At 33.6% G+C, this 26,511-nt stretch overlaps 2 protein-coding genes across 3 annotated transcripts; both read left to right on the top strand.

The window, feature by feature from the left end:
- The first annotated feature begins 1,692 nt into the window (after nucleotides 1-1,692).
- On the top strand, nucleotides 1,693-15,111 carry LOC129949765 (protein son of sevenless). 2 transcript variants are annotated; one of them, XM_056061408.1, is made up of 16 exons: nucleotides 1,693-2,176; nucleotides 2,269-2,388; nucleotides 4,623-4,757; nucleotides 7,673-7,837; nucleotides 7,897-8,331; nucleotides 8,396-8,622; nucleotides 8,693-8,820; nucleotides 9,008-9,262; nucleotides 9,322-9,539; nucleotides 9,597-10,037; nucleotides 10,133-10,867; nucleotides 10,923-11,039; nucleotides 11,111-11,883; nucleotides 14,183-14,399; nucleotides 14,460-14,892; nucleotides 14,964-15,111. In XM_056061408.1, exons 1-16 carry the CDS (start codon nucleotides 2,075-2,077, stop codon nucleotides 15,005-15,007), a joined length of 4,545 nt encoding a protein of 1,514 aa, XP_055917383.1. In that variant the 5' UTR covers nucleotides 1,693-2,074; the 3' UTR covers nucleotides 15,008-15,111. The 2 variants fall into 2 exon arrangements, with proteins under 2 accessions (XP_055917383.1, XP_055917382.1); XM_056061407.1 differs by having other exon boundaries at nucleotides 1,694-2,176; nucleotides 10,130-10,867.
- A 10,612-nt stretch (nucleotides 15,112-25,723) lies between these two features.
- LOC129951920 (larval cuticle protein A2B-like) lies at nucleotides 25,724-26,401 on the top strand. The gene is made up of 2 exons (XM_056064284.1): nucleotides 25,724-25,882; nucleotides 25,951-26,401. The coding sequence occupies exons 1-2, from the start codon at nucleotides 25,871-25,873 to the stop codon at nucleotides 26,347-26,349; spliced, it is 411 nt and encodes a 136-aa protein (XP_055920259.1). The 5' UTR covers nucleotides 25,724-25,870; the 3' UTR covers nucleotides 26,350-26,401.
- The last annotated feature ends 110 nt before the right edge of the window (nucleotides 26,402-26,511 follow it).

Raw genomic sequence — 26,511 nt, 5'->3', positions numbered from 1 at the left:
ACATGATGAACAAAAAGGCCAATTCCCTGTGGAACACCAGGGAATTGCGAAACAATTAGTTGCATGAAAATTACAATTAAAAGGAAATTTCAATGGCATTTTTGAAAAAAGTTGTAACAAAACGTAACACAGTAACAACATTTGAAAATAAAGTAGACGTAAATACTATAATATAAAGGTTGATTTTTTTTAGGTTAGGATTTTTATGCATTAGTATTTGACAGATCACGCGGAATTTCAGACATGGTGTCAAAGAGAAAGATGCTCAGTATGCTTTGACATTTTATCATAAATAGACTTACTAACGAGCAACGCTTGCAAATCATTGAATTTTATTACCAAAATCAGTGTTCGGTTCGAAATGTGTTTCGCGCTTTACGTCCGATTTATGGTCTACATAATCGACCAAGTGAGCAAACAATTAATGCGACTTCGGAGAACAATTCATCTCAAGGAATGGACCGGTAAGTTGGCCACCAAGATCATGCGATTTGACGCCTTTAGACTATTTTTTGTGGGGCTACGTCAAGTCTAAAGTCTACACAAATAAGCCAGCAACTATTACAGCTTTGGAAGACAACATTTCCGAAGAAATTCGGGCTATTCCGGCCGAAATGCTCGAAAAAGTTACCCAAAATTGGACTTTCCGAATGGACCACCTAAGATGCAGCCGCGAAATGAAATTATCTTCAAAAAGTAAATTTCATGGACCAATCTAACGTTTAAAATAAAGAATCGATGAGATTTTGCAAATTTTATGGGTTTTTTTTTTTAAGTTCTCAAGCTCTTAAAAAATCACCGTTTAGATGAAAAGGAATTTCCTTTTTTGCGAATAACTTCTGCATTTTTTCTTTTATCATTAAAACATTGATTTTATATGTAGCATGCCTTTTTTATCTTGTTTTAGTATACCAATATCAATTACAAAACATTTTCTAAAAAAGTTATATGCTATCGTAAGAATAGGTTGTTTACAAAAGCCGATTTTGAATCAGATTTCTAACATTCTTAAAACTATCTTTAAGTTTTGCTTCAGAGTTATTAAAGTACATACACCTGCAACGTATTCAAATTATCACAAGAAATTAAATGTTTTTAAACTGAATTTGAGAGCAAAGTTCTATCTGAATTTAAGGTCTGAAACAAAGTTCTAGCATGTTGGAATTTCCGTGAGGAATTATCTTAAGGTTAGAATAATATCTATTTCTGTTTTTAATTAATTTTCAAAGTTATATTTTACATAATCTGTTTATCTGTTTCAGAGACGCCATGCTTACATTTTATAAGATTTATTTTTTTAATCCCCTCTCTGGTTGTTACCATTTATTATATAGTGAATCAAAAAAAAACTATTTTTGAACGAAGGAGGGTTGAATTCAAAAAAAAAACATTTTTGTATGACTTAACGGTTATTCCTTACTTTAATATATTAAAACTGTTCTCCCAATCTGGCTACGTTAATGGAAAATAGCTCCATTGAGATATGTAGTTCGAGTTGCATAATCATGGTTTTCTTCAAAAGCTGATCAAATATTAAACAACCACTGTGCAACTGGTCTTTAAACTTTGTAGTTACACCTTTAACTTTCAAATGTTATTCTAACAATCACTGCATCTAGCTGAATACGTCCATATTCCTTCAACTAGGAACGCAGTACTAAACACATATGCGCACTGGATGAGCCCTGCGTTGCGTTATTTTGACGTTCCATAAAAATTCAATCAATAATTTTAATAAACTCTGAATTAAGTAAATTCACGAAAGAATAACAAATTTTCATCAGAAATGGCGGCGTTGTGCGTAAACTTCTTATAAATTTAATCAAAAATCAAACAATTATGTTAATTCGCCCCATTAAAAATATAAATAACATTTGTGTATGAGTCTTGTGTGAAAATGAATTGAGAGAGATTTTCCAAAAAAAAAATATTGAGCTACGAAATGGAAGCGCGTTCGTTTAGTCTCTATCTCTACTCTTCGCAAATTATTATGTTAATATTTAACAAAAACAAAAAAATATATTAAGAATTATTGATTATTGTTGTTTTAAAAAAAGTAACTAATTTGTTTATAATGTTCTCGCATCAATTAAATTCCGACTCCGAAGAGTTTAATTTCTCAAAAAATGAGAATGTTGCTCGTTGGAAGGGACTATTTAGTCCTGCGTTGAAAAAAGTACGTTTTGTTTATTTAGCGGCTTATACCTGAAATCTAATATATTTTTTTTTCTTTTCTCTTCCCCTCGTCCCCCCAAATTGATTGAACAGGTATTGGAACAAGTACATCCACGATTGCCGGCCAAGGAGGAGGCATTGTTGTTTGTTGAAAAACTTTGTTTGCGTATTTTAATAATGCTCTGTGGAAAACCATCGCCTCATACTATCCAGGTTCGTTTTCATTTTCTTTCGATACATAACTTAATAATTGTTCAGATGTGTATTGCTAGACTTTGTGTTTTGAGGAGCAAGTCTGCAATTATAGATGAAACATTTAGTCCAGCCAGAAGTACAATGACAAATGCATGCTTATTTGTTAGAAATTTAATTTGTTTAAAAATTGACGAAATTTCTCATCGATCCAATGACTAATAGATCATTTTTAAAGGGTCAAAGGTCATAAAATTGTTTTTTTTTTTTTAATCTTAAACGACTGCTGCAATTCTTTTCATAACACAACATCAATCATTGGTAACATCTAAGTAAAGTAGGTAGTGTGAAAGTTTGCCAAAAAAAATCAGAAGAACTCAAATGTTTGGAAGGACTAGGTATATAAAATATATTATTATCATTTTTATAATTATAGGTTAAAGGAATTTAATAATAGAGTAAATTAACACAAGGATAAAGTATAACGATTTACAAAAAAATTGCACATATTTAATTTTGGTCTTCCTTACCATGGATGGCTCAGGCTCAGCAGATCAATTATTTATTTGCCATGGAGCTATATGACCGAATTCTTTTAGTAAAGTAACAATTTAAAAGAATTATCATCCAGTTGCTGCACAAATGTCATTTGTGGGATCAGTTTTAGAAACAAATTTGAATCGTTACCGAGAAATAAATTTCTTCGTTGTGCAGTCAGTAGGACAGAACGCAGACTCAACTTGGATTATTGCCAATACTAAATGCATTGATTCCTTGAAAATATATAATTGGTAGCTAACAGTCTGTTATTCAAGTGGATCGTATATTTGATTCATCCATTCGATTCCCTTTCACACTGCCTTTGCATTGTGCTATCCATCGCGTGGACTACATTATCCCAAACCAATTTGACATTCAAATAAACAGCTGTTCATGTAAAAATCTTGGGAATGTTGGATAAATTGTTTTGATTCATACAAAAATTAAGTTTAATCAATCCAACTAAGCAGAATTATTTGTGTAATTTTGGAATTGGGTAGTTTTTATTCAGTTTATATTCCAATTGTAAGCAGACGAATAAGAGAATCCTCACACAGAGAACTTCGGAGAAATGTTATTTTATTTATAAAACAAATATTCTAAATTTAGCAATAAATTAGTTTTTGCTTACATTTTGCTTACAAAAATTAACAAACCAGACATCAAATGAAAAATCCGTTGCATTTTATATGCTTTCACGTGAATAGAAGAATACCGCGCAGAATTACCGACGTTACCGACAAACACAGATTCACTTCGAATGAATAGCAGAAGAACATTTAAGTAAAACTATAAGACTGTAAGATTAAATAGTTTCTTGTTTCAATTTAGCAATAAAAAAACTAAACAAGAGCTAATCGGCTTTGTAGAGTTTGATATCCACGACACAAATGATGCTACAGATTTAAACATTTGTTTTTAATTTTAAAAATGTCTAAAGGGTCCGCCGAACCCGGTCAAACGAAGCAACTTCGGTTGGTTTTGAATGTCCAGCTTTAGGTTATACTAAACAAATTACGAGTCTTAAACTAAATTTAATCTAATCGATGGAATTTGGAGATGTACATAGTTTTCTTATATCGATTTTTGGAGATGTACATAGTTTTCTTTGCATAAATAACCTCAAATAATACATTGAAGTAAAAGGCTAGGTTTCAAAGTTACTGTATTCTTGATATTAACTAATTCCAAGGGAAAGTTTTGAAATTTATAATGTTTCCAATTCTGCAGGCAAACATATTTACGATACCCCAAAGGTTTTTCTGAGCGTTTTATTATTTACGATTGAGGGCGTAACAAAAATTTAATTTGAAGACCAAAAATCCATCATCAGTAAATTAAACCTAATTATCCTATTATGCATAAAGCACAAATCAGTATTTAGCTACAAGAGGTCCATGATATTTTGAGAATACGGTTGTTAATATCCACATGGTTTGACAGTAGATATGACGGTGAAAGAAGTCAATAGTATTTACAGTTTGAACCTTCGAATCAAGAATCTGAAATGTATTGTTTACAAATTACTATTATATGTAATGATTTCCTTATAAGTAAAATGTTTTAAAATTACAAACATAATTGAATATTTAAACTGATCTATAAATTGTCGATGCCGAGGATTTTTTTATTTAAGAAACCAAATGATAAAAGCAAACATAACCTTCGAATAAATGAACAAAAATTAAAGTTTTTTTTATTATTTTGTTTTGCAGGATGTAGAGGAAAAAGTAAAAAAGTCATTTCCGACTCCAATTGATTGCTGGGCACTGCATGAAGCAAAGGAAAGTTTAAAGAAAAAAAGGAAATGCGTTCTACCTGTCGACCGCGTTCATGCATTACTCCAAAAGGTAAGTTTCTTACACAACAAAATGTAATCAATTTTGTATGTCTTGTTATATAATGTTAAAATAACAATCTAATACACAATTACTTGGTTAGAGTTAGAAAATAAGAAGTTCACAAATAAATAATAATAAATACACTATCACTGTATTACCGCCTCTAGGCACATCAGACCATTGTATCGTATCTGCAAAATTCTCATGTAAAAAAAACTCATTTAAAGAAAAAAGTCATATGGGAACCGTTTGGCAATATGAGAAAGCCAACTGGGACGGTCTCAATGAATTCTTCAGGAACTTTAACTGGTCACTATGCTTCCTTGATAATGACGTGGATTCCAGCATGGTAACAAATTTAATTCTTTGTGGAATGAGAATTTTTATCGCGAATAGGGCAAAATCTATCAAACCTAAAGAGAACTCATGGTTTAATTCGAGCTGTAAAGAAGTTATTAGGTTCAGAGATGTAAGTTTCCGTTGTTATAAAGCCAACCCGACTGAGGAAAACTGGAATAAGTTCAAACAAGCAAGAAAGACCTGTAATGGTCATATTCGACCAAACAAATTTTTGCACGACCAGAAATTAAGGCAAAAAATACTACAATGTCCCAAAGGTAGTTAAAATGTATGGTCATTTGTAAAAAAACGTACGAAACACCGCGTCATCCTTGGTTCCAACACTCGTCCACAATGACACTCCCTATGTAAGCTCGATTGATAAAGCCAATTTACTTGCAGCACATTTTGCTGTTAATTCGACGCTACCGCATAATGTCATGATACCTTCGGTCCTTGAGAGTGTAAATGATTCAATGGGACGAATCTTCTTTCGCACTCGTGCAGTCGCAAGAGTACTGAAAGACCTTGACATACACAAATCCGCTGGCCCGGATAGTATTCTCCCTATTGTTCTGAAGAGGTGTTCTTCAACGCTGGCAAAACCACTGCGTAAGCTTTTCCATCTGTCCTATTCTACAGGTATCTTCCCGAGTGGATGGAAAACTGCATTTGTTCAGCCTATCCCTAAAAAAGGCGAATCGTCCTCCCTCTCAATCAATCGTCCAATTGCACTTACGTCCCTTCTTTCCAAGGTCATGGAAACGATGATCAATTTTCAGCTTAAGAAATATTTTGAAGAACGGACCCTTTTTATGACCGACAGTATGGCTTTCGTTGCAATAGGTTCACTGGTGTCATGGGTCATCTCGCCGAACAGTGGAACAAATATTTACATCGTTTTGGAGAAAGTAAGATCATTACACTTGTTATTTCAAAAGCATTTGATAGAGTTTGACAACAAGCTCTCTAATCGAAAATACGTGCTTTTGGTATTGATGAAACTCTTCTTCGTTGGATTAGAAATTACCTTTCTTCAACGGTCCGTTCAATACAAGTTGTATTAGATGGTTTCAAGTCTGAAATTCATAAAATAAATGCTGGTGTCCCCCTGGGTTCCGTTTTGTCTCCGACTCTCTTCCTTTTATTCATAAATGATCTCTTGTCTTGTCACTTGTCTTGATTCGTTTCTAGATTCACATCCTTGTCCTTCGGATGTGGAACTTCAACGGCAGCGTATGGTAAGCTCATTAAATTCTGATCTTGGCAGCATTTTCCAATGGGGAATCAAAAACCGTGTAGAATTTAATGTTTCGAAAACTCAATGCTGTCTCCTGTCGTTAAAGCGTAACGCACCCCCGATGCCACTTTCTCCGACAATGCAAGAAATTTTTCACCCCTTCTGATCTGGCTATAATCTACAAAGCTTTCATCCGTCTAAAGCTTGAATAAAATTCGGTTATCTGGGCAGGTGCCTCTAAAACAAGTTTAAATCTCTTGGATAGAGAGGGCTTTAAAAATTATAGGCATCAGAAGTATAATCGAAACATTTACATCGCTAGAACACCGCCGCAATGTTTCATGCCTTTCGTTGTTTTATCGATATTTTTACAAACAATGTTCTGTCGAATTAGACAGTTGCATTCCCCCCTCAAACAATTCAACCGTAATACTCGTACTTCTAGGAATGCTCATCAGTTTACCCTTCAGCTCAATTTCGGCGTACTGTCAAGTATAGAGATTCTTTCTTAAATCGCACATCGAGAATGTGGAACGCTTTGGCCAACTCTGTTTTTCCCTCCCATATTGATGTTCAGAACTTTGAGACCAATGTGCAACGGTATCTCCTTTTAAATCCTTTCCTATTTTCCTAACGCTCACACTGTGTTTAAATATAAACATATAAAGGGTACTAATAACCCCTTGAGGGGCGTGTGAACTATAAAAAAAGATGGCGCAACAGTCCGTAGAGAAGCCTAAGGACTTACAACTCTCACCCATTCCTGTATGCGAGAAATTGCAGGGATGTAGGGGACCTACAGTTTATATGCCGAATCCGAACGGCTAATTTGAGAAAGCACTTTTTCATGACAAGAATTACTCTTGGAGAATTTGTGAATAAAACTTTAGGTGGCACAGGCAGGGGTCGAAGCCAAGACCTCTCGCATGACAGTACAACGCACTAACCATCATGCCACGAGAACTACAATTTGTTGTTACACAACAAAATTTTTGTATGTACAATAATAACATTATTTACAAATATTTGTTCTAGTTTGAAAATAAGAAGTTTAGAATAACCTTTTTAGTGAGGAAGAGAATTGTATGAGTTGCAATTCTGTAGAGTAATTAATATGCCATAATGCGAAAATCATCAATACAAGCAAGTTTTTTGCAACAAGTTAAAGTGTGAACCAACATACAGGTACGAACAAAAATAAAATCAATTAATTGTGGTCTTAAATTGAAATAGAACCTTCTAGCCTAAGGCACTTTCCTTGAGCCAAGTTGTCAGATTTTTTCAATTTTTTTTAGATATGGTTTTTGCTTTTCGTTTTTGTAATACTTATTGTTCTTTCTTCAAGGATATTCTGCAATACAAAGTAGACAGTTCCGTTACTTTATTTTTGGTTGCCGTTCTCGAATATATCTCTGCTGATATTTTAAAACTGGCCGGTAATTATGTGCAAAAAATAGAACACCTTGAAATATCCCGTGAAGATATTGAAGTTGCTATGTGTGCAGACAAGGTAACCTCTCAAATGAAAATCTAATAAACAAAATTAATTAACACTTTCAAACAAAACAGGTATTGATGGATATGTTCTATCAATCTGATATGAATAACAAAATAATTCCAAGTCCCTTGCCACCTGCTCCACGTGCTAGTCTCACCTACGAAGAAGTAGTAAAAGAACTTATACATGACGAAAAGCAATATCAACGTGATCTTCATATGATCATTCGTGTGTTTCGAGAAGAGTTGATCAAAGTAGTTCCAGATACAAGGGACATAGAGCCAATATTTTCTAATATTCTTGACATATATGAAGTGACAGTGACATTATTGAGCTCGTTGGAGGATGTAATCGAAATGTCTCAAGAGCAAAGTCCCCCATGTGTAGGAAGTTGCTTTGAAGAGCTAGCCGAAGCCGAAGAATTTGATGTGTATACAAAATACGCACAAGAAGTTACTTCGAAAATGTCTAAAGACGCATTATCAACTTTACTTTCCAAGCCTGATGTAAGACGTTTTTCTTTATTTATGTTGAAAACTGATATATTTATACAATTTGTTTTTATTAAAGGCAATATCTTTGATGTCTGCTGGACATGGATTTCGAGAAGCTGTAAAGTATTATTTGCCAAAGTTGTTGTTAGTTCCAATTTGGCATGCTTTCTTATATATGGATTACATTAAATCACTAATGCAGCTGAGTCCTTCGCAAGAAGATAAAGAAAGCTTTGAACAAGTTCAAGGTTTATTAAGACCCTTACGCTGTGATCTTGAAAATATTGTCGCCAATTTACCCAAGTAAGATTTGATTTGGAATATTTAAAATGTTGGCTTAAATATGTTTTTTTTTTTTAAATTATTACTAAAGGGAATCAGCAGTTCCAATGCATAGTCGTGCACGTCGACTACTGGCAATAGAAAAGACCAGAGATCTACAAAATTCTGTTGAACATTGGGATAAGGATGTTGGCCAATGTTGCAATGAATTTATTCGAGGTTAGTAGTTAACGTTTTTTATTTAATTTATTAACACACACTTTAGGGTAATGTGCACCTCTAATATCCCAGAGAGATAGTGTCAGCATTGTTACGTATGATGTGCTCATACCAACTTGTAATTTGACACCTAAATAAAACTAATGTCATTAAAATGGTTGTTTCCTCTTTATTTTTACTTTTTTAGAGGACACTCTCAGCAAATTAGGCTCAGGAAAAAGAATAACCGAAAGAAAGGTGTATTTATTCGACGGGCTTATAGTTTTGTGTAAATCTATTGCCAAAAAACAGACTGTTTCTACTGGAACTTCAAACTACGATTTTAGACTAAAAGAAAAATTCTTTATGCGACGGGTTGAGATAATCGATCGAAGCGACACTGAAGATTTAAAATATGCATTCGAAATCTCTCCTCGAGTAGAACCAGCTGTTATTCTAATAGGTGAGCAAATCAATCAAAAATCAAAATAAATTTTACAATTCCATTGTTTGTAATTGCAGCGAAAAATTCTCAACACAAGAGTGATTGGATGGCTGATCTTATAATGGTGAATACCAAATCTATGTTAGATCGAATTTTGGATAGCATATTATTAGACATGGAGAAAAAACATCCGCTGCGTCTACCCAGCCCTGATATTTACAAATTTGCCATTCCTGATAATGTAAATAACATTGTTTTAGAAGAGCGCGAAAGTGCTGGAGTTCCGCTTATAAAGGTAATGTACTTTTTGAAATGAATAGTTCTTTAAAATAATTTGTATATTCTTATTAAGGGGGCTACGTTGTGTAAATTAATTGAGCGTTTGACGTATCACATTTATGCAGATCCTATGTTCGTTAGGACATTTTTAACAACTTATCGCTACTTTTGTTCTCCACAAAGTCTACTTCAATTATTGATTGAACGTTTTAACATACCGGATCCGAGTTTAGTTTATCAGGAGGTGCCCTCCAGCGAAAGAGAAAACAATCCGGATTCCGAAAAGTTGCACAAAAATTCTCAGCGTGAAGATTGGAAACGATACCGAAAGGAATACGTTCAGCCTGTACAATTTCGGGTGCTGAATGTGCTTCGACATTGGGTCGATCATCATTTTTACGATTTCGAAAAAGATCCAATTTTGTTGGAGACATTGCTTCACTTTTTAGAAAACGTAAATGGAAAGTCCATGAAAAAATGGGTTGATTCAGTGATGAAAATTGTTCAAAGAAAGGTAATTTTTTTTAAATCAATAATTTTTGTATTTCAAAACAAATTCGAAATTTCACAAACTACACTCTTATTTTATTTCGAAATAAATTCTAGAAGAATGAACAAGAAAAAAGTCAAAAGCAAATAACTTTCGCCTATGGCAACAGCCCTCCACCTATTGAACATCATCTGCAAGTGCCCGATTCCGAGATTAATTTGCTTACACTTCATCCATTGGAACTTGCACGGCAACTAACTCTACTCGAATTTGAACTATATAAAAATGTCAAACCATCCGAATTGGTAGGTTCGCCGTGGACAAAAAAGGATAAAGAAGCGAAAAGCCCTAATCTGTTGAAAATAATGAAATACACAACAAATGTTACGCGATGGTTCGAGAAATCAATTATAATGTCTGAAAATTATGAAGAAAGAGTAGCGATGGTGGCTCGAGCAATTGAAGTTATGATGGTTATGTTGGAATTGAACAATTTCAATGGAATTTTATCTATAATAGCTGCAATGGGCAGTGCATCGGTTTACAGACTTAAACTCACTTTTCAGGGCCTACCTGCACGATATGAAAAGTTTCTTGAAGAATGTCGAGAGCTAAATGACGATGGACATTTAAAGAAATACCAAGAAAAGTTGCGCTCAATAAACCCTCCATGTGTACCATTCTTTGGTAGATACCTCACAAATATACTGCATCTTGAAGAGGGAAATCCAGATTTTTTGCCAAACTCAGAGCTTATAAATTTTTCAAAAAGAAGAAAAGTAGCTGAAATAATTGGCGAAATCCAACAATACCAAAATCAACCATATTGCTTGATGGTTGATCCTAAAATAAGGGTAAGAAATTACAAAAAATTCATATTCATTTTAATTTACACCTGTTTTCGAATAGAATTTTCTGGAGAATTTAAATCCTTTTAAAGGCATGTCAGATACTGACATATCAAACTATTTATACCACGAAAGCTTAAGGATTGAACCCCGAGGTTGCAAACAGCCACCCAAATTTGTAAGTTTTACTTTACACTGAATTTTTTGTTACTATTTAATTATTTTATCGTTTGTTTCATACAAAAATAGGCAAGAAAGTGGGCGTCAATTACACTGAAGTCTCCTGGCATTAAACCTCGAAGACAAACAACCAGCAATATTAATAATAGTAGCAATAGCAATAATAGTCTACCAATTCTATCAAATTTAACCTTCGGTTCAAAGCTACAGAACAATGTGCAATACGATGGGGAGCAGAGTCCACCTGGTGGAACTAAGCCAACCTCATATTCTGCAATGAACGTTCAATCATTTTCTGTTTTTGCAAATGTAAATATACCTGAAAAGAGTAGCAGTTTTTGGAATCAGCATTTGAGTATGAGCAGTCACAGCGGACAATGTAGTGGCAACGATTCACTACAATACAATTCAAATTTGGACGCAATATATAATACAGAAACGGAAGCAAATCACAGTCTCGGAGAGGATCTGCTTTCAGCAACAAATACTTCGTGCGCGGTCGCACCCATTTTGCCTAAAAAAACTACAAATATTAATAATTGTATGACGACGACGAGCGCAAACGCGTGGAGCTCGGATTTGGCAAATCCCACAAAAAGCCCACTCGCCAATTCAATCGGTGACTTTTTTCAATCACAATTTATGCCAAAGGAAAACAAAATGGATAGCTACAACCATTCTAGAGAAATTTCAATCGGGAGTATATGTGAAAGCTTAGCTTCGCCGGCACCGTTGGTTGCTATAAGCCCTAAAACTGATCATAATTCAAAACAAAAAATTCGATCTCCATTCCAAAATGCACCTTTGCATACTCAAAGTTTTATTCCTACAAAGAATTCAAGGTAATTTTATTTCAATTATTTGCTTAACTCAAGTTATTTTTTTTTTATAAACATCCAGCTGCGGTCAAAAATATAGCACTGCAAAAAAACTGATTTGGCACTTCGAATACAGTTGACTCCCGTTAAATCAATAAGCTTTTCAGCCTATTAATAATAATACAAAACATAGATTTGAAATTCAATTATTAACTTCCCATAAGAAGTTATTGTAATGGGTCCGATTTGTCAAATTGAAAATTTTGACATTTCTCGAAGTTTCAATGTCCCTAGAGTCGAAATAAAAGATTTTTAAAAAATTGTCTGTGTGTGCGTGTGTATGTACGTTCGTACATCCGTACGCCCGTACGTTCGCGTTTTTTCCGTCGTCCATAGCTCAAGAACCAGTAGAGATATCGACTTCAAATAAATTTTGTTATACAGATAATAAGGCAGAAAGATTTGTAGGTGTTTTTTTTTACCATAGCAGTTTAAAAGAACATTTTGGTTAGCCCTAAATATCTCGTGATCCAATTACGCTAGAGGTTAGGTTAGGTTAGGTTATAGTGGCTGTCCAAGATGGAACAGACACACTTAGGCCAGTTTAATGACCCATTGTGATACCACATGAATCTTGAGGCTTCCTCCTAAGCTCAATGGAACCAGTTAGAGTCCCTTACGAAACGTGAGAGGCTGATTATACCGATATGATTTAGATCGTTTAGATCGTTAAAGAAGAATTCTCCTAGGTAATTCTTGCGTTACGCTAGAGACTTGAATTAAATTTTATATTATATATTGTAACGTGATACCAAACCAGCATATTTTTGGATTAAATCAAAAAAAAAAAAACAGAAAAAAAGATGTTGTCACCTCCAAAATCTAATTGACAGTTTAAAAAAAAAAACTAAAAAAGACATTACTCAAAGTTGTTAAAAACTGATTTTTGCCTCAAATATTGTTTTAAAAACTTGAGATTAAGGCTTCAAAATTATTTATCTTATAACAAATATTTTTTTCAATATTCTGAAAAATTTTGAGAAAAATCGAATCGACCGTTTTTGTAGAAAAAATTAAAAACTTAACAAAAGTTGGTACAAATTGATTTTCGACTCAAGATTATTACTTTTCTTTCAACTTATTTTATCTTACAAGAAATATTGTTTTCAATATTCAGAAAAATTTCGAGAAAAATCGAATTGACAATTTTTTTACAAAAACCTAAACCAAATAATATTAAAACTTGGTAAATATTTGTTTTGGACTCAAATATCTTTTCAAAAATTAAAAATATTGGCTTCAAACTGTTTTAATCCCACAAAACATATTGTTTTCGACATTCAGTAAATTTCTTATAAAAATCCAACAGTCAGTTTTTTCACACAAAATTTGAATCTGCAAAAAATAGTAAGATTGGTAAAAATCGGTTCTCGACTAAATATCTCGTTAATTTAAATAGATTTTGGAATCAAACTATTTCATCATGAATGCAAAGTATTGTTGATAATTTTAATAAATGATTCAACAAACAACTTTTTTAACAAAAGACGAAAACCTACAAACGTTTAAGCAAGACAAATAGACAGACGGGATGGGAAGTTATCAGTGTGGGTCGCATCCCAGCCTCTTTTTTATAAATCAATCTGCTAAATTTGTGATTCAAATCAGTGTTATTTACTATAAAAGCGCCTTTGCATAGAGTTTAAAATCAATTAACATATAAAAACAAGAATTGATTCTCTCAGCTTTAAGGATAGACAAGAGTTCTTTTACGTTATTTGGCTTGTACCGAGGCACTTCCTCTCTTACGTCAACTTTAAGAATTTTAAATAGGTTAAAGTCTGGCAGTATGATACAGACCATTTTATAACATTCATTTTGTTACTTAAAAATATTTGCTGGTATACTTTATTTTGTTTTCCTGGTGAAAGAGTCCGACAAAATCTGCTCAGATGCATATGGCAACATCTCACCCTCCAGTACCTCAACATAAATATTACCAGGGTGATACTAAGCCCTATAAAGAGAACATCAAACATTTGGTGTTGATTTTGGAAGACTTTGAAAGTATGACCACAAATCTCTTCCACCATACCAGACAATTTAGCTTTCATCTGTTTACAAATCATTGCCCATAAATAGTTATGTTCTTAGTTCTTATTGGTTTTAGTTTCTTTGTCCGTATTTAGAACTAAGCGGCTTTTATTAATTCAAAAATGTCAAGCTAAAAGTTTAAGTTTAAATTTGCACAAATATCAGTCTTAAAAAATTTTGTGTAGTATTTAAAAGCAAACCAAATAATCATTTTTTTCCCAACAAATAGTCCTAAGGAGCCATTACACTATTCTGAGGCAACTTCATCACCATACTCACTACAAAGTATGGAACTTTCCATTCCCATATCTCCTCACGTTAATGTTCCTACAACTCATCTCGGATTTGAATCTGCTGCTCCACCACCACTTCCACCCCGTCGGAGGGACAGAGTAGAAAGTTTCAATGAAATGGCTCAAAAGCAGCAGGCTCCAGATGCGCCAACAGTAACTCCTTGATTATATTTTAAATAATTTTGAATTGATCAAATTTAAATTGATTTCTAGCTTCCTCCACGAGATGGTGAACTAAGTCCACCACCTTTGCCCCCTAGAGTAATGAGCACATCTGGCACTGTAGTAAAACAACAAAACTCAAACGTAGTAATTGGTCAAAACAGTTTGCTGCTTCCAAACACCAGTATTATAATGATGCGAAGAAACTCAGCGATGCAAAATAGATGTTCTACATATTCCAGCACAAACTCAGAAGCTGGCAGGAATGAAGACCAAGTTTCATCTCCCTCAATACATTTTTCTTCATCGCCAAAAACACCGAAAACTTTTGGAGTTTATGATTTTTCAGTGATACCTTGCGACAATGAGTCAAAGGCAATGCATGGAAAAACTGCGTCAACATCAAAGACAATGTTTTGTTCCGCTGATACAACGCCCAAACTTCCACCAAAACCTGTTGTCAGTGGGAATATTTTCCATGCAGGTAATTGTTTTTTTTATATAATTTAATAAAATATAATAAAAACTCAATAACAAAACTTATATTTTTTACAGATAAAAGTACGATGTTTCTCTATCCAAGTATAAACAATGATTAATTGATTGCAAGGCTATGTGATACTAAGCTGCTTTTGTTATAAGAGTTATTTGCCACCTAATTATAAACCTTTGTAAATAAAATAATATTGTAGATCATGAAAAAGTGTTTGTTTTTTTTTTTGTAGTAGGTCATTGCAACTTATGTAAATTTAAAGTAGAATAAGGATGTGCCAACATTAATACAAACTTTTATGGAACATTATTAAATCGGAGTGACTTTATCTTCCCCTAGATTAGAAGTGTTAACCTTTTTTATGAATTTTGTTGGTTCCTTCAGAGAAGATTTTCTAAGAAGAACATATTTTGATTTAATTCGTTTTCGATTAAAGCTCTTCACACACGTTTTTTGCACTTAACTAGCTGAATATGATCATATAGAGAAATAATATCCTTTATTTTAATACTGAAAGATACATACAAAATTTTCCATTGCCTTCACACTTTTTTTATTGCTTAGTTATATGTTTTTCATGTTGATACGATACATATACGCTCCTTTATTCGGAAAACTTTTTGTAAGTTATGAAGTTTACATAATTTTCTTCGGAGTCAGATTAGTTCACATGATTTAAGGACCTTAAATAACGTACAAAAGTTTAGATAATCTAATACTTTGACACAAAAATATTAATAGCAAACGTTCAGGAAAGCGAAATTGTGGATATTGATAGTGATCACACATCATGAAACTAAACCAGAGTACCAGAAACAATTAATTCCAAGTTTGTATTATCAAAATCTAAAACCTATAGTTTTAAATGACTAGCAACCCTACGAGGGCTTAACTGTTCTTAGAGAAAGTGGAAGCTTGTTGAATAACCGAAACGATGAAATAGAATACAAATTTCTAAACGCAGTTGTACGGAATGTGGGTACGGCAAAGATGTTCGAAGAGTTTCCACGTAAACTATAATTTAAATTTAAAAGGAAATTACGATTTCCAGACTTCATAAAAAAGGATTTAAGCACTCTAAAACAATACAAGCCACACACTGGAAGAATTTTCAGGTCCCAAAAAGAGGAAAACTCGGATATCTACTTGGTTAACGGCAAATTATCCAATAACTTATTTGTGCAAAACTAACAAAAGCTGAATTTTGTTGAAGTAGATACCACCCCAACAAACAATTCTATATTATAGCTTAGAGTGGAAAATGCAATTTTAAATGGTTTTTTAAAGCTCAGTTGAAACTAAATTTTGGAAAAAGTAAAAGAGCATTATTGTACACTGAAGTACTTTCCAAGTTATCCGTGTTAATTGAGAATTTCATTTTGGAATCAAGTATTTAAAATAATTCAATTTTTCTATAGAAAAACAATTGGACGCACAGTTTTGGCTAGTATAAGTTATATCAGTCTTGGTCAAGCTTAAAAAGTTACTGTTAGGAAGCTTGAACTTTTGACATTCTGGGATATGGTATTGAAAATCAACTTCAAAGTATTGGAAGGAAGATAAGCTAAACAACATTAGCTTCGTTTTCGAACTAATAAGGTCCCAATTTATATCTGACACCAAATCCAGTCGACTATTAGTGCCATAAGAAAAACCAACATCATCCGCAAACGCAGTTGGTTTAGCTCTGAAATCAAGAGCAAACAGAGATTTTATGTACAGTAGGAATAAAATTGGTTCCAAAACAGATCCTTGGGGTACACCGAGGTTGAGAAACATAAATTCACTCCTGATCTTACCAACTTTACTCTCTGAAACTTATTTTCAAGATAAGATCCGAACAACTTTAACAAAAAAAACCCGGGATCCAGGTTTTTCTAATTTTCGCAGTAAGATTTTATGGTTAACCATATTAAAAGCCTTTGGTATATCGATAAATAAACCAGATGTGCACTTTTTTATCTAAATTGAACATTATTTGGTCACAGATCTGTAATAACGCTTCTTTAGTTGATTTTTCCTGTTGAAACCCAAATTGGACAGGATTAAAAAAATTTGTTAAGTTCAAAAAGCTAACCATCCATGTTCTTATAACTTTTTCAAAAATCTTACTAAAGGCGGGAAGAAGAGATATAGGTTTATAGTTGCACATATTACTGGCCTAACCTTTTTTAAATAATGGTATGACATCAGCAGTTTTAAAAGCATCAGGGAATATCCCTGCAAAAACACAGCGCTTAAATACATACAAGCGAGAACATCAATTACGAAACATGAAATTTGTTTAACAAACAAATTTTATATACCATCAGCCCCAGACGAATGCGAGTTTAAGCTAGCCCAATCACGAATTGCATCACAATTGAAAACAGTTACGAATCCCGAAAAAAACATAGCACCACCACATCCGTTCGCAATTTAAAATTGCATGCAATTTTCCGCTACGATCCTATTTGGTGATATTTGTTTGGGATTTGTAGAAGCTTACGAGTACAATTAAATTCGTGATAAGACTTTAGTATCTAGGTTTTGTTTTAAATTGTCATCAAATAAAGTAAACAAATTAGTAAAACAGAGAATTGATAATAAGGTCTTTTTGAATTTTATTCTGGTCGTTATATAAAAGACAGAAATACAGGGATGAAATCGGGGTTAAGACGAATGGTCTCTATCTTTTTTATATTTAGATACGATGAGCAAGCTATAAATGGGCGGTCTGAGTAACGATCGGCAAGTTTTCCAATACAGCACGCCTAGGGTAACTAATCTGATTTCTTTTGGAATAGAAAATTCAAACCCTAAGGTAAGTCATGGTTCCAACTGAATAGAAGAGAGGTTATCGAGAAAAAGATGTAAGCTTAGAACCAGCCTTACTTAGGGAAACTGGACAAAAGTTTAAACACCTATATTCAAGAAATATAATTAATTGGCCAATAATCAGGGAAAATAAATACTACAATGTACCCATTGTAGTAAGAATGTCTGGTCTTTTGAAAGAATATAACGAATTCTTACTTTTCCTCGGTAAAAAAAAAAATTGGTTTTCAATTACAGCTTTGTATATATAGAACCTATAGTACTATCATCGGAGAGACAACGGAGAGACCTCAGTTCTTGAGCACGTTAGTTATTTTATGGGACCAACTTTTTTTCGCCTAGTGTTGTGAGGAAAAGGGTAAAAGAACATACACAAAACCTCTCGTATCACTGATATTATTTTTAAGAGGTGTTTTCCATATTTTTCTGGGCTCGTTCCAAGTAGTTTAATTGGAAAACAGCATTTGTCTAGCCAATTCACGTGTGTTCCTCAAATTATCGACCGATTGCACTTATGTCCCTTGTTTTCAAGTTTATGAAAACGCTGAATTATTAGCAGCTTGAGAAATAACTTGAGCTGGGAAAGGTTCTTAATGACCTACAGAACGGTTCCTGTAGTAATAGGTTCACAGGTGATCTTATCGTATTGTACCGAAAAGTGGAACAAATCCCTGCATCGTTTTGGAGAACATAAGGTTATTGCAATTCATTTTTCAAATTCTGGCATCTTGATCACTTACCGAAAATGCGTGCTTTCGGTGTCGACTAATCCCTCCTTCGTTGGACTGAAAATATTCTTTCGATAAGTTGTATTCGCATTTTGCATTCCCCCTCCAGGACTCATCAGTTTATCCTTGAGCTCAATTTCGGACATACTGTCAAGTATAAAGATGCTTTACTTAACCAGACATCGAGAATATGGATTGCTTTACCAAACTGTTTTGCCCTCCCATTTTTATATTCAAAAAACTAAGAACTAAGAACCTAACCTATGTTAATGGTATTAATAACCCCTTGAGTGTCTATAAACTATAAAAAAAGACGGATTTAAGTTTTAAGTCTAGAATATGAACACTGTTGTGCTCCCAACTTTTTGGAAGAAATTATCAAGTTCTAGCGACCCAGTCGTGCATTTTATTTATTTCAAAATTGGTTTTCTGTTGAATACAAAAGATCTTATAAGATTGTAAAAAATTAAATAAATCAACTTTTGAAGTGAATTTGCTTTGGATGCTCTAGAACTAATATTTAAACACGAATTTCAATAATATAAATGTCTCAAAAACAGCAAAAGTGACACTTTTGTTAAACTAATGGCTAATTAAAAAACATAATAGACGGGTCATATCTATTGATATACAAGCTTTGAATCTCTTCAGATTCGAAAAACTTCGTCAAAAAAGCCCAGCATTTCTTCATATCAGATCCTCCCTAACTTTCTCGATTTTTGAATTTTTTAGCGTTCTTAGCATAAATATAAATGGATACAAGAGACGTATATTTTATTTTTGGAAAAAAAGGCTACGTTTCAAAACAATTTCTTACATTTCTGCGTGAAATGCAGCAAAAACCCTCTAAACTATTGTGTTTTAGCTCTTAAACACTTATTACATATTTAAAAAACTTTTGGAATCTGGGAATGCTTTCATATGTAGGGAGTCATACACATTAACAACAGTGTTCTAAAATAATTTGATAACTAAAGTTATCATTTTAGCAATTAAAATGTGTAAAAGTTAGGTTAATATACTCGTACACATTATGTTTTTTAAATTTTGTTAGCCTCCTTTACAAAACATTAAAGAACATTTTTGAGCGGGGAGTAAAAACTCATCTAAGTGTGTGACCCCCTGATGAAAACTCTGGATCCGCCCTTGTGTGCTCCAGGGCTTTAATTTGTCTCCGACCCTCTATCTCGTTTTTATATGTGGTCTTCTGCCTGATATTTATAATCCAATTAATTGTTTCGCTGACTTCTTGGCTTTTTACATATATTCGTTTTCGAACTCATAGCTCTCCTATTTCGATGAGGAACTGCAGACAATATGTGATTAGATCAATAAATTCCGAATTAACTAATAAGAATATAAGAAATCGCAGGGAATGTAATGCTTGCAGACATAATATTGTCCTCTATCTTTAAAGAGAGATATACCTCTCGATACATGCATTAAGAACCATCTCTTGTTGAACGATCATATTTGCAATGTCGCCAAAAGTGCCGCAAGATGTTTGGCTTTTCTGAGAAGATGTAAGAAATGTGTGCTGGCTACAAATTACAAAACTTATACAAGTCCGGAACTTGAGTATAAATCCTATCTCTGGGACGATACTCCATCAACTTAGTTAAGCCTCTAAGACAGTATTCAAAGAGCTTTTAAACTAATTGGTGACAATATCATTGACCTTGTCACTCGGACATCATCGTATTGTTTCTTCACGCTTTTCTAAACGTCATTTCAACAGGATATATAAGATTTGAAAAATTTGTATTACTTAAAATTGTTAAATACAATAGTTTCGGTTACATTTGATTGGAATATAAATTTGGTAATAAAAGTGTTTTGGCGATGGCAATGCCGTCTGCCAGATATGTTTTCAAATTATGTTCAAAGAAAATGTTTACAATTTAAAAAAATGTAAATGAACAATTGCAAAAATTATATAAAGATGCAATATAGGGCTTTCAGTTTAGCTAAAACAAAAATAAATTACTTAATAATTAATACATAATTTGTAGGCAAAAGAATTAACAGCTTTTAGTTTGGCAAAAACAAAATTAGATTTGAGTAAAACTTGGATTCAAATTTACAAAGTGAAGAGCTTTTAGTTTGGATAAACCAAAAATAAAGGGTATTTGAACTCATTAAAAATTAAGCTTTAGGTAAAGACTTTTAGTTTAGTTAAAACAAAATGTCAGTTATTTAAAATAATAATATAATAAAAAACAATATATAATAGTAACTAGAAAAAAACATGACATATAATTGTACTGTTTTTAATTTAAGTGCTAAGAAAATTCTGTTATAATCATTTCTTTGTAACAGATTGATTTTTCAAGATAATTGGATAGATTTCTCCAATTTTCACCATTTAAAATTGTCAAAGTTTGCTCCACAGTTAGAGTAGGTTTTCCAAAGTAGAGGACTCTAAGTTCTTTTTAAACTGAGCATATTGATAAAAAATGAAATGTATCTTCTTTTGAATTCAAAATACAAAGTGTGCAATGTGTAGTGGATGCACTAAGTAGCCACTAGCTTTGTGAATGCGATCACTGATATCTCCATATTTGACAGCCGTGAACATAACAGAGCGCATTACAGTGTCAAATACCTTGTACCTAGCTGAGGTTGGTACATCTTTGCTGTTTATAACTTCTTTCCATGACGCGTTAATCATACTTTTTGATGCTATAATTTTTTTTCTAGATGTGAGGTTAACTTCATTTTAGATTTTAAAAGTATTCCAAGGTATTTGTATTCTGTCACAATTTCAATGGCCCCACCATTGGTAATTAAAGAACCACTTTTTATTCTTAAGTTTTGATTGTGTATTTCTTACTATCATTACTTTAGATTTTTCTAGATTAACCGTTAATTTCCATACTCTACAAAAATCAACTAGCTTATTTAAGCTGTAAACTTTGGGGCGATTCGGTTAAAAGCACAACGTCATCTGCGCTCATGAGTACCTTAACGTTTAGACCTGCAAAAATTATTCCAATGGGTATATTGATATATCATCAATGAATATAGCAAAGAGACCTGCACTTAAAAGACAACCTTGTTTGACGCCAGATATAGTCTCAAACCATTCAGACATATCTATCCTATCCCAAACCGCTGAGCGAGTGTTTTTGTACATATTTTTTAGTACCAAAAGAAGTTTCTTCCACTGTCCCTTTTGTGGCAGTTTGTAAAACAATAATTGTCGGTCTATCGAGTCGAAAGTACCTTTAAAGTCCACGCAAAATATGTACAAACTTCCTTTTTTGCAGAAGGAAATATTGTGAAATTGAGTTTAAGGTGAAAATGTTATCAACTGTGGAGTAGCCTTTACGGAAACCAGATTGGTATTTACCAAACACTTCATTATTTGCTATCCAAATGTTCATGCGACTAAGGAGTACAGATGCAAAAGCCTTCGCAATAGAATATGAATTCTCCTTGCAAAAGCCTTCGCAATAGAATTCATAAATGATATCCCTCTATAATTATTTGCTAAGTAAATATAGCCTGTTTTTAAAAATTGGATAGATTAGAGAATATTGAAAAGCTTGTGGGACCTTTCCGGTATTGAAAATATTATTAAAAAGGTAAAGAATTTCATACAAAAAATCAACAGGCGTTATTTTGTAAAATTTATTGCTTATTCTAACTGGACCTGGCATTGTTTAATTTATTGAAACATAAAAAATGAATATACATTTGGCTTAATTCTAACATAAATAATATTTAACAATAACTTAAATTAAAACATTTGTTGGCACAAAGGGGCCTAACTTTATACATTGGTAATTAGACGATGGCTAAAAAAGGGTGTCATTGGTAAGGTTCATCTCTGGTTGTTCAGTCCCGGTTGTCCTGATGGAGACGTCATCGTCGTCGTCAGTGGGAAGTTTGTCCAAAATATCCATACCAGAAAGGTATCTCCGGTCCGCTTGTCGTTCCTGATTGGTCATCCTTCTCATTAATTGGTTAGGGTGGCTGGCGACTTTAGTATTGCTGCCTGATGTGCAAGTAACTGGTCAAGTAGCTTGATTTCAGCTTCTTCGTAGACTCTACGATTGCTATATTGCTTCTGTCGTTGACGGTCGAATTGTAGATCAGTGCATATCCTTAGTATCTTCTTATCGAAGACTTTAAGTTTTTCCATTGCAGTTTTTGATATGGTGAACCATATCGGAAACTGTAGTTCATAACCGGTCTTAGCAGTTGTTTGTATATCAACAGTTTCGTTGGTTTACTTAATCCAGTTTTCTTCTTCAAGAGAGGATGAACACGATGGTTTCCGATTTGGCTTGGTGTATTCCCAGATATTTGGCGTTCTTCTTGGCCTTAATCCTTGATCCATCCGGGAACGTCAGAACAAGGTTTCGATCCACTGCCGGGGATCTACAGCGGCTGTTGTTGGTGACGGGTTTTCGGAAGCGTACCAGTTCCGATTTGGAGGCATTTATCCTTATTCCCCACTTCTGGTAGTACTCGTAAAGTCTGCTTATGTGTGCTTCTTCTCTTCGGGCTGCGATCGTAGGAAACATGGAGGACGAATAGGTGAGTGAGTCATCCGCAAACAGCAGGTTCTCACAATCCGTTGGCACTGGCTGGTCAGATGTCATCAGACTGTAGAGGAACGGTCCAAGTTTCAATCCTTGGGCGACTCCGGCCTTTACGTCTCTAATCGTTGACTTGCAACTATCTACGAAGACGTTTCTGAAAGAAAGAAAAGAAAACAAAATTTTTAATATTGGCTGTGGGATATTAAAAATTCGGAGCTTATGGATGAGGGCCTCAATCCATATGCTGTCGAAAGCTTTCTCGACATCCAGAAAGCATCCAACTGTGACTCGGTGGCTATTGAGAGCAGCGGTTACGTCGGACTGAAACTTTAGAAGCAGATGGATTGTTTAGTAAGCTTGTCGGAATCCAAACTGCATGCCGGGGATGATGCTATGCTCGTTGCAGAATTTCTTCAGTCTCCTTAAAATGACTTCTTCCAGAATTTTGCTGATTTTGTTGAGGAGTGAGACTGGAGGGTATTGAGTACATTTTTGAAATAATTGGCTAAAACACTTGGTTTCAAGTTGGATCCGCAAATAAGCTTAGATCCTTTCAATTCTTAGATATTATTCCAGAACCTTTTACTATCTTTGATATTTGAAAGTTTATGTGCTATTGATGTATAATATTAATGGCGTTTTCATTTGCACACATCTTTGTAAGCTTTATTTCCTGTAATATACTGTGGTGGTCGTTTCATTTAAATTTTTTTGTTTTCTCGTTTCCTAAAAAAGTTCAAAGGAATTATTTATTGCATTCAAACAGTCTTTATCAAACCATTTTTGTTTGAAGTTGAAATTTGTTGTTGTTGTTTCTTATATTGGTGGCAGCTTTTATACATTTACAAAGAGAGTCTAGTCTTGAAATTGTATCGGAAAATAAAAAAGTATCAGTTAGTTTCTAAAGTTTTTTTTTATTTGGTTGTTCTCTTTTTGACTTTCTTTCAAAATAATTTTGATGGCTAAGTTGATTTCTGTGTAATTTGAGTTTGTGGTTTTGTTTAGTGGAAATTGTACAACCAAGGGCATGTGATCAAAAAGAATCTGTGAGTCAACTTTAAAATACAAAATACGATTCCTCCATTCCACCGATGCAGCACAAAAGTCAGTCACTGATTTTCCCGCTCCCCCATTTTTATCATGATTGAAGCAACCGTTAAGGATGAACAGATCATGGTTTTGGCATAAATCTAAAAACAGACATACATTTTTGTTAATTGTTTTATCTTTATAGGATCGAGTTTTACGAAACTGTGGGTTGTTGAATTCGGGTGGATATTTGCTGAAATATTTTGGTTTGAACCTACTCTGGCAATAACGTCTCCTATAAGAAAAACATTTTTAAAAAGCGAAAAGTTAAAAATATCTTCTTACTCAACAAAGTCATTTTCCCAATTATTACAAGGTACGTAGATAATACATAAAAAGTTAAATTTGTCCATAGTATTTTAACACAAGGTATTTTGTTGACATCTACAAAAACAGCGTTAATTTTTTCATTTTTAAAACCGTATAAAAGATCACCACTAGCTCTTCCAAATTTAGTTGATTTTACTGCTGATACCCAACGCAATTCATATCCAGAGAAATATTTACAGTACTGTTCAAATTTTTCGCTTTTTATAAATGTTTCGAACAGAAAGAATATATGTATCATGCTTTTTGCAAAGTTGAAAAAATCTACAAATAATTACATATTTGTATAAGCATTAAACAGAGTATATCCTGACCATAAAGCCGGCTGCAATCCTTTCCTAAACAGTTCAACCATAAGTAATATATTTATACTCCACCGATCATTCCAATCTATAGACGTCCTACGCGAATGTGGGATGTCTTGTAATCTTCAAAATCTATATTCACCGACACTTGCTATTTAAACAACCCCTCCCTTTTTGTACAATGAGTTATTATATAACATTTATTACCTATCCGATTCTAAGCAGCTTGTTGAGTGACAAGGAAATTATACCACCCTAAAGATCAGACATTATATAAAAAACAAACAAGTTCAATTGCTTGCATGAACAAGAAAGTGACTTAAACAATTTCAAAAAAGTTATCCCGCACATTCCTCAGATTCCACAGCTTGACCTCCTCTGTAGGGGAGTTCATAAACACAAAATATGCACCAAGTTTCAGTCTTTTTTTGAGTAGATGCAAATCGCAGAGGCCATTTGTTCAAATTTTTAATTTATGTATTTAGAATCACTTGCATTTGTTTATTTGATTTTATAAGCTATGAAATTTGATTTTTGACTTGCAAAAGTTGAGCTTAAGACAACAAGGTCTTATCTTCTGTCGGAAAATGATACGATATAAAATCCATAAGAAAATTAATTTTTGTTTCTTTTCATTTTAGCAGAACTTTCATAAATTTTTTAATGAGACCTACCGAAATATGATACAATAAAGCTAACTTATGCATCAATGTTAGTTTTAACAGTTTTATATCATTTTAAATGAGACGATTGTCGAACGTGCAGTGCATTAAACATCACAAGTTAAAGGTTTAACGGCAAATCACGTGCCCTAGTTACTAAGCTATTTCCACCTACCATTAATTAACATAATAGTTCGTGGTTATGCATTACAGATTCTTTCATGATCGAATGAGTGGCTACTTGTCCTTGGCTATTTGAAGCTCTTTACTTGACCATTGCATTTGATAAAATGATTCATTCATCTAACTTGTGAATGAGACCCCTCCATAAGTACTCACAAAACTCAAACAGACCACTAAGCGGTGTCTCCTCCGAGTATTTCTTCACCTTTTTGTATGATAGGGCAATGAATATAAAAGCTGTATGTGTGGACAATCCAAATCAGTTCATTTTCATTACCCGAATCTAGAGCAGTAATAAATATCCAAAAATGGCATTCAAAGTAAGAACAAAATTAAAATAAAATTATTAAAAACGACATCTATAAAAAATATTTTTTTACATTTGCAGTTAGTTCTTTTATTGGCATGTGCAGCAGTCGCTAGTGCTGGAATTATCGCCCCCGCTGCTCCTTTGGCCGCTGTTCAGGTTGAAGAATATGATCCCCACCCACAATACACCTACGGCTATGACGTGCAGGATGCTCTTACTGGAGATTCCAAGAGCCAAGTAGAGAATCGTGACGGAGGCGTTGTCAGTGGACAGTACTCTTTGAATGATGCTGATGGTTATAGACGTATTGTTGACTATACCTCGGATCCAATCAACGGATTCAACGCAGTTGTACGTCGCGAACCCCTTGCTGCTCCAGCCCTGCTTAAGGCTGCACCTGCAGGTCTAGCATACACTGTTGGCTCAGGATTGGTTAAGACAAGTTATGCGTCGCCTCTCATTTCCTACGCTTACTAAATAAACTTAAAAATGTGATTCTTTTAATAAAAGAAAAATGATTACACTGAAATCTTTTATGTTGTTGTGTTTTTGATTGAAAAAGTTTTGTTTTATATTTTTTTAAGCAATGCTATCACATCGCCTTCTTTTATTTAAGTCTAATTGCAGTTTAATAATCTT

This window comes from Eupeodes corollae, chromosome 3 (assembly GCF_945859685.1).
Source record: "Eupeodes corollae chromosome 3, idEupCoro1.1, whole genome shotgun sequence".
Classification (NCBI taxonomy): Eukaryota; Metazoa; Arthropoda; class Insecta; order Diptera; family Syrphidae; genus Eupeodes; species Eupeodes corollae.
This window is presented reverse-complemented; position numbering and strand designations above follow the sequence as displayed.